This window comes from Pagrus major, chromosome 16 (genome assembly GCF_040436345.1).
Source record: "Pagrus major chromosome 16, Pma_NU_1.0".
NCBI lineage: Eukaryota > Metazoa > Chordata > Actinopteri > Spariformes > Sparidae > Pagrus > Pagrus major.
In genome coordinates, this window is record NC_133230.1 from 25,255,210 (window position 1) to 25,264,459 (window position 9,250).

At 41.9% G+C, this 9,250-nt stretch overlaps 1 protein-coding gene across 1 annotated transcript; it reads left to right on the forward strand.

The window, feature by feature from the left end:
* The first annotated feature begins 316 nt into the window (after positions 1–316).
* On the forward strand, positions 317–8,753 carry erich1 (glutamate rich 1). The gene is made up of 6 exons (XM_073483647.1): positions 317–646; positions 1,421–1,561; positions 1,781–1,927; positions 4,634–5,017; positions 6,823–7,017; positions 8,514–8,753. Exons 1-6 carry the CDS (start codon positions 628–630, stop codon positions 8,612–8,614), a joined length of 987 nt encoding a protein of 328 aa, XP_073339748.1. The 5' UTR covers positions 317–627; the 3' UTR covers positions 8,615–8,753.
* Positions 8,754–9,250: the final 497 nt, after the last annotated feature.

The window sequence follows — 9,250 nt, forward strand, 5'->3', positions numbered from 1 at the left end:
ACTCATCAGACTTCATGCGAGAAAGTTTGTCACTTAACCGGAGTCTCATTTCAACCATATAATGTGCACAAGCGTATGCGTATACAAACTTATAATGTCTGTCTTTTGGTTCAAATACACAGTGATTGTGTAGCCCCCCCAAAAAACAACTTTAGACGAAGTTGAACGAGGCTGCTTTATATGCCGATTTTAAGAATGGATTCAACTGATCAAAACAATATATAGATGCACGATATACGGGGTATATGTTGTTTCTGATAATGAAGGATTCAATGAATTCCCGTTAATGTGAATGGGAACCGGCACGACTGGAACAAGCGACCTCTTCCTGCGCAGTCAGCCCTAACATCTGTGAGCTGGTGCCTGGTGGAGAGGGTGCAGCTGCAGGTGTAGGAGTCCGAGCAGTAACGCACTTTTGACGGAGCATTAAAGCGGCACACACGATACACAGCTTATGTATTTCACGTGTGTGTGCTGTTGTAACCTTTGTTGTGAGCGAGCTCATTTTTAAAGCTAGCAGGCTGCGTAGCTAACTCAGCTAGCTCGCTAGCATAGTAGCTGTTAGCCACATGTTGCGTTTAAGTTTCCGTCCTCCTCGCTTTGACTCAGACAACTATATATGTCGATATGGCACGTAGGAAAGAAGGTGAGCATTGCCGGTGTCGCGGAGAACATTATACATCTCATACATAGTTAAATTCAAAGCGGTTTTATTGTAGGCGACTGGCAAGCTAACGTAGCTAGCGGGCTAAGTCTCGCGTTAGGTAGATATGTTGTAAACAAATGCACGTGTGTCACTGTCAAACGATAGCTACGCCTAATGTCATGTACAAGCAGTTGTAACGTCAATATCAGGTTGTGCAGACCTTATACAAGACTATTGGCAACGTGCTGAAATGTAATCAGTGGAGAGGTATTTGGGGTGCAGTGCTAGTGCTATTACTAGTATATATTTTAGGTTTTTAATGCTCAGAACATGCTCCTGATCCATAATCCAGCACCTAGTTGAAGTTGGTTTGTTAAACTGGTTGCTTCTATGAGCTCACCCTTTGTTATGGATTGGAAACACATCTGATATGTATAATTTGGTGTACAAATTAAAGGAGAAGTTCACCCAAAATGTCAAATCCAGTCATTATCTACTATTCCCCATGCTGACAGAAAGTTTCTGGCGCTTCACAGCAAAGGTCAGAGTAGATAATAACTGACTTTTCATTTTTAGGGTGAATTTATCCTTTAATCCCACTCTACCCTTTGGTAAAATTGAATTGTTAAACTGATTGGTTTTAGCGTGAAGTTTAAGATCATGTTTTCTTAAATACTCAGAAGAAGTCTGGTATCTTACAACGCCAGTGCCTCTGGTTAACAAGTAGTATAATGTTTTTATGATTGTTTTTGTCCCATGTCTTGTGTCACTTAGCATTTCAGTCCAAAGTTCTACAGAGGCTCTACCCTGCAGCTCCCAAATTGGAGAAGGAGCCCAGCCCATCACGCACTGTAGAGGCCCCAGCCAAACAAAACCATGGGAAAAGGAAAGCCTCTCGAGAGAACACTGCCACTGGTAAGATAACGTTAAGCTCACCAGTGACACTTACTGCTTGCAAAAGTGCAGTGTTTTGTGAAAAGTCTTTCTTTTTGTACTTTTCCCTTTGATCCTCTTCCCTTATTTCAAATTTCACACATCAGCATTCCAAAACATCATACACATAGAAATGCTGCCACCCCGCTGCTCTCACCATCGGGGTTCATCACCTTCTTTTATTTGCACTGTCTGTCTCAGGAGATGCAGGAAAGACACAGAGCGCAGCTGATCCTGGCAGGCGGATGTACACTGTCCTACCTCCTCCTGCAGACTACAAGACCGATTCGGAGAAATCCGTCACACTCGCTCAGCTAGAAAGCATAAATAGTGCTGAGGACCCAGCTGGTAAGACGACCATAATCAACATTTATGTACTTCCGATGTGCACCATAAAGCTCGGAGAGATTTACGGCAGGGGGTTTCTCCAGGAAGGCGCTCTCTATTATTAAAGTCACTCTTCTGGATTGTCTCTGTCACGCCACTAGCTAAGGGAAACAAATAGTGATAATCAATTGTGTTTCTGGAACTGAGGAGAACTTGAATGCAGCGCAGATGGTGTCTGAAGATGGTAGATTTTCACTTTCACTCTAGTGTATGTGCAGTTTGTCAGAGTAAACTTTTACAGCTTATCTACAAAATGCTTACCCCTCACTGATGCCATTTTTTTGAAGCTGATTTGTGAGCTGACATTAATGCCAAGCTGAAATGTTTTTGACCTGCGACAAGTAGAGTTTTCTGGCAGTTTGATTCAAAGATAAGTCAGACGCGCTGCACCTGATATGCATAATTGAAAGTCTGTTTATTTTGTCTGCACTTCTCTCTTGTCGTAAACCGGTGGAGCAATCAGACTGTAATAACAACCCTGGCTCATTGCAATGCGTCTCTGCACTCATCTTCCTTACTACAGACCTCCATCCACCTGACAGGCCTCTGCTTCACCTCGGTGAAATAGGAGAGATTTGTTGGCTGAGACGCTGAGACAGTGTGGCGTCTAAAGGTGCCCACTGGAATGAACGATGAGGTTAATTTTGATTAATTGCACTCGTCAGCCGAACAGCGCCCTAATTGAATCACATTTCTGATTTAGGGGGCAGTGAGCCTTGATGGAAATCGTAATCTAAAGTCCCATTTAAGGTCAGCTTGAGTTGGACTTTTAATAATAATAAATCCATCAAATATAATGTTATAGAAACAGTGCAACAATAACTGATTGAAGTGATACAGTAATGATTAATGTATTAAGAGTAAATAAGACAACCGCTATTGTTGTCTTGAATTACCACATCCATCTCCACCCTGTGTTTACACTGTTCAGTGCAGCCTGAGCTCACAGTGTTAGATAATGAGATCTGGAAACATAAGTCATCTAAAAGCTTCTTCCATAATTAATGTGCTGTTGTAGGGTTCAGTCGGTTCAAGAATGGGCTTTTTTTAACCAGGGGAAACCCCTTTTCTACCCAACCAGTGTCCACTGTATATACAACATAATATTTACACCCTTTGTTCAGGGTTTTATATGTAGTATGTAATATATAAAAATTTTAGTTGAAAATGTTCAAATATTGACTAAAATTGACTATGTTTACTGAAGTTTGCATACAGACCAGCTAGGCTCGGCCCCTCCCAGTAGTCAACAACGTAGATATGCTGGGTTTTGGTGTCTTTCTTCATGCATCTCCCATAGACTTCAATACAGCTGTCACCACAGTCTGGCACCAAAGCAAGATTTGGTGACGTAATGACCCCTTCCTTCTATTTAAGTACCTTGGTCCTAGCTGAATTTGACAAGTGGCCAATTCTTGCTTATTGCACCTTTTTATACTCAATTCAATTTCTTGATACCTTCTGTGTGACAGATGATGCTATTAAAGAAGTGCATTTAGGCTTGGAAGAATCTCCTTTCCTGTATGCTGAGTAACATGTTGACGTAAGATTCTTTGGTTTATTTTTAATCTACCAGAAAAGAACGGAATTAATAAAAACCACCATAAATATTGCATGTTTGTACAAGCTCTGAAAAGCCTCGGTGCCCTCATCTGACTGCAGCAAATGGGACAGTGCTGCCCAGATGGTCTATGAGACGATTCACAAAAAGACAGCAGTGATGACAGCAACGAAGTCGAGCTCATTTTCACCTCAGAGACAAGTCTTGTAAGTGACTTTAGTTTGTCATCGCCACAGTCCCTGGTGAAGTGAAATTGAACAGTTGTTCCTCTTGAATTACCTTTCAGTATCGGTCGTCGTTGCTCTGCCACTTGCTCAGCTGCATTATGTTCTGGCTACTGGCCAGTTCACTGCTCAGTAGCTGTGAATGGGTCACTAAGAATTCGAAAGGGTGCTGGCTTTCTTTGACCTCTCAGCACGTCTTGAGTTGTTAAGGAGAGGAATTGTGTGACGAGGCGGAGAGGAAGCCGCTCAGCATGAGGAAGAGATTTAACACTTGGGAGGATTTATTTCTACCTAGGAATCAAACTGCAAGGCTAAAACAGCCCTGCAGGAGCCCTTATTATGATTTCCATAAGGTAGGAAGAATGAGGTGTATAAAAGGCTAATGCTTCATCTTTCATCAGAGTGCTGGATTCATAAAAAAGGGAATTGTCAGAAGCGGCACTGTGGATTTTATTGTACATGATCATTACAGAGAAGGAATTTGATGCAAGACTGAAAAAGTCTGAGTCAATATACTGATTTTACTGTTGGGGTTTCCACCTGTAATCTCCAGTTTTTTGCATGTAAGGCCAAGATTCAGCAATGTTCTTTTCAATCAGTGACCACACAGGCTGATTAGGATGCAATCAGCCAAAAAGTATCTAATTAGTGGACTCAGCTGGTGCCGTGATTGGCTGGAGGGAAACCCTTTACTGGTCTGTAGGCATTTTCTCCTCATCCAGATTGCAGGTGAAACCCACCCACCTCCATTATGTCACACAGAATCTATTGAAGCTCACAGTTCTGATTTCGGCAGATTTTGCATAGAGGCACTTATGGAGACTGTAACGGATTAACAATGTTTTGAAACTAATCAAGAGTTCACAAACTTGTGTCCCACAGAGCAGAGCGTCGGTGACACCGATCAAGAGCGAGAAGAAGAACACAAGCGAAAAAGGAGAAGAAAGAAAAGGAAGCCACCTCTCCATCAAGACTCTGGGAACGGTGGAGCGGCTCCAGAGAGCAAGGGTCAGAGTCGGACGCCTGTAGATGAAGGAGGAGAGCGCATTAGCAGGAACAAGAAGAGGAAGCTGAAGAAGAAACGGCACAAAGACAAGCTGCTCTCCATGGGCCTGATGCCCCGGGCTGCTGCCCTGGAGTTCACTTACAAAAAAGATGGGGAGGAAGCGGCGAAGGAGGTGGAGGAGGAGGAGGAGGATAATGAGACAAGAGCTGCTGAGGTGTCAGACTTCCTCAGGACCACAATGGAAATCTATAAGTCAGATTGTAAGTATTGAGCAGAGCGGTGCATGCCTTTCTGGATGAGCTGGTTCAGCTCTACTCTGTTCTAAATCTTGTAGCATTTCTACAGCCCGTGCTCGTTTAATATTAATATTTGGAAAATGAACACTCTGCCAGGGGATTGTTTGATTTTGACTCATTTTGCTTTTCTGTGATGCACAAAGCTGGTGGCTTTCCCAGATGAAGTTTGCAAACACATAATTAAATTCTGCCAAATGCTGATACATGATAATTAAAACTGTTGAACAGAATTCGCTGCACATCTGCGCTTTTTTTTTTTGAGACATGATGTGACAGTGCTAGCAGAAGTAAACAAATAGTCGAAAACACAGCATCAGTAATTGGGTGAAAGTGTAAAAGCTAAAATTGCAGTGCTGTTACTTTGTACTAAATTGATAAACTTCTTTGTCAGAGTGCTGGATGCTAACTTACTTATTTAACAGTCATTTTAAAGGAGACCAAGCCAAGAAAGCCGACTATTACAGAAGGCACAGTGTTTCAGTCATTATGTAAGTTAAAATCATGTTACTATAAGGATTATTCTGCAGCAGACTGGCAGTGCAAAATTCAGCTTACAGAAAGCCAGTGCACTCTTCCGTCACTGAGTTTTTAATCAAGGCTTTGAACTCACTCAGAGAAACAAGTTCATTAAGCTGCGGGGTGTGCTGAACATTAGGCCATGACCAGTGTTCAGAATAAGAGAAAAGCTCCTCTGTACCTGGCAGAGCAGCCTTGTAAATGAGGGAGATTAATATTAAATGGCGAGAATGCACAGATATTGAGATCAGAATCAGAAATATATGAGATCAAGAGATGCACCCAGTCTGGCTCTGTAAATGAAAAATAAACGAGTGATGTTTGCTCTATTGTGATGACACAGTCTAGACAGTGTCGTGTAGGAGAGGCAACATTTATAAAAGTGGAAATAAAACTTTAAAAAGATGTGTTAAGCAACTGTTGCTGTATATGTGGTGCAATTAATAGAGGTGGGTTGTTTTGTCAGCTTGTCAGCAGTTAGATTACACTCCTCCAAGGTTGCCAGGTCAGTGTGTCAAAATCAGCACAAGGCCAGAACTCAAAATATGCCCCTTCCAAACCATATAGTGCTTTTAAAGTCTGACAGTACTGCTATTGAACTAGTTTTCCCTCAACGATTGTTTCACTTTGCTCCTTTAATGGCCTTACATAAGTTGATACAGTCTATTATTATTATTATTATTATTATTATAAAATATAGCTGTTAACAAGTACGCCATTACACTGATACATAAACTAACCTTATGTATTATCTTTTTGCTTTCTCTTCACTTGTCCTTATTCCTTTCTGCCTAGAAAACAGGAATGTGATGTTATTACCATTTTACTGTAGTTAATGCCATACCTTATTTAAACGTATAATGTTGCATCACTATATTTTAATCATACGCTTATAGTAAATACATGTATAAATTGGCTATATATTTACTGTTAGTATTTTTGTTTACTTTATTTCAACTGATACACATTATAAAGGTCAACCGTAGTGTGAAAAGAGAAAAAAGAGAAACTTTTTTTCCTCCAGGTGTTATATTTCCTCCTTTTTGCGATCTAGCTAATGGCTTGACAGAAAAATAGGTCTACCTACCCAGCGTACAAAAAATTCATCCCACAGCAACACTACAAAAGTAGCCCAGTTGCGCAGCAAAACCACAGGCGTGGCATCCCCGCTCCCCTCTAATGTTAGGTACTAAATAATGATGTCGATGCCTTTAATCAGCAGACCAACCCTTACTTCTTCTGTGCTCCTCCAGCCTCGTTGCATGCAGACAAGCCTTCTCTCCTGTCAGGGACACTGGATGACCTTCTGAGCAGCATAGCAAGTGGATGCAAGCCCACCTCTGTCCTGGAGCAGCTCTATAGTCTCAAGGCCTTTGTTCAGCAGAAAGAGACAGACAAGCTGGAAAAGGCTCTGCAGGAGCTCTATAACACTTCTCTTATGTCTGAAGGTCAGTGACGCATCATACATTGGACAAAAACGATGGGATCTTTGTTGCTCCATGTTTGTGACATGCTTTCATGCCCATCCCTGTCCATACTGGCCTCTTCTTGCTGGGACCTGTCCCTGCAGGTTAATACATGCCTCCATCTGTCCCTGCCTGCCTCATACTCTATGTGCTCTAACATTGATCATTATTGTTCACCTGAATCTACCTGCCCTTACTTGCCCTCATGCGCCTTTACCTGTGCGCACCTGCAATACTAGAGCTAGTCTTGTCCATACGACATGTCAGACATGGGTGACCTCCACGATGAGTTAACTAACATGTTTCAACTTGCTCATCTTGCCAGCAGCCAAAACGTCTCGTGGGTCCCCCCCGACATGTTTTCACGTGTGCATGTTTGTGTTTGTGCATTTCCATGGTTGGTTAGCTGGCTGCGTAATAGGATCAGCAGGGACTTTGCTGCTGTCACGCAGACAAGTGTATGTGTTTGAGAGAGAGAGAGGGAGAGGGAGAGGGAGGAGAGAGCAGCCAGGAGATTCAGGCCACGGCCATATGAGTGGCCACAAAGTGACCCGTGTCTTCGCCTGTCCCTGTCGCCGGGACAACACGGTGTCAGAAACAGTTTGCTAACACACAAGCCGAGCCTACAATAAAGCCTGCTTTAGTTGTGCCCATCCTCTCCTTGCACCTGCGCCACCGCTGCCTGAAAGCTTTTCTAACCCCCCTCCACCCACCTCGTACCTTCTGAGTCATGCTTTAAACGCTGCTGTTTTTCGAGTGCAACTCCATCAGCAGGTTACGTCAGCAGAATTCCTCATGAATGAATCTTTCTAGTTTGTAAAGATTTACTTGACTCATCTTCGCTGTCTCGCATGTATAGCATAACATAAACATTACAATATGACAGTTTTAAATGATTGAATATTTTTGATTTACATGTTAAAGCAGCATTCTTTTTTTAAATATATATATAACCCACATTCAGGGCCATGCAGAAGCTAATCCGTGTGCTAGCTGGAGAGATGTGCTTTTTAAAATTCTTTAAGTGAGTTCACTAAAGCTCTCCTCACTGTATCACTCTGCCCTTGCAGTAGCAATCAATTGAGTGCAGGAGCAGGTCTAAAGCAGATTTCTTTTCAGAATATTTTACTGCACCCTGGAGTTCTTCTCCTGAATGACATCAGCTTGACTGCTCCACTTTATGCTGTCTATTTTATGTTCTGCATAGATTCACTAAAGAGAATTCTAACTTTTCAAGAATGAGTATAAGAAAGATGCCTTCTTGGGTTGGAGTCAGTTATGTTAAATTAAATATCGACATGCAGAGAGGAGGGAAGTAGACTTGAACAGTGGTCGGAGATTTTGATATATTATGCTGAAAATACTACAACAAATCAGTCTCTTAGGTGAAAACACTGACTGTTCCTCTGGTATTGTGTTGTCAGCAGCAGTCTCGGCTGTAACTGAAATGTTGCTCTCTCTCTCTCTTGGTATTTTAGAGGAAACCACAGCAGTCGTTTCACTGTTCCAATACTGGATCACAGACATTCTTCCCATGCAGAGAGACAAGAAGACAGGGCTTTCTACAACGCACCCATGAGACTGTCACTCACGCTGAGACGCAGACTCGACTGAAGGATTATTTCTCCGGTGCTCCATCACTTTAGATAAGAAAAGTTCTTGAAATGCTCACAATGTTGTAAAATATTTTTTTTATTATTAAATATTTTTCCTTTTGATCTATGCCTTTGTTTAAGTCATTTTCATGCCTTAAGAAAACAAAGCCAGTAAATCCTGAGCTAGGCAAATCCTTCCGCCTATGAGTAAGCCTCACATTGTCAAGTTTTATGTAGTTTAAATGAATCAAATATTTAATTGTTATTAACGTAAGAGCCGTCCTCCTCATCTGAACCCCTAATTGCCAGAGAAGCAAATGTCAGCTCTGCTGGAGCTCCAGTGTTGTTCGCAGATGTTATGACATTTAAACCCAGCCGGTTAACCTAATAGCTCCTCAATTATCTACAGCACACTCCCTACAAATCAATTTCTGACCAAGTTGCTATCCCACGGGCCTTTTCAAACTTGCTGTTTCACCCAATAAAATTGGATTTAATTAATAGTCTTCAGGGATGTTATGCTGATTGTACTAATTGTGTCTCAGCAGATATTCACTATGTGGCTGATTGATAAAGACCGGTAGCCAGTCTCATTATATAATCCCATTTGTTGCCCTTAT

Excerpts from the sequence above, each read along its gene's own strand:
- erich1 (XM_073483647.1), top strand. Across the intron at positions 1,562-1,780 it reads TCGAGAGAACACTGCCACTG|GAGATGCAGGAAAGACACAG; the intron begins GTAAGATAACGT and ends TGTCTGTCTCAG. Across the intron at positions 5,018-6,822 it reads GGAAATCTATAAGTCAGATT|CCTCGTTGCATGCAGACAAG; the intron begins GTAAGTATTGAG and ends GTGCTCCTCCAG.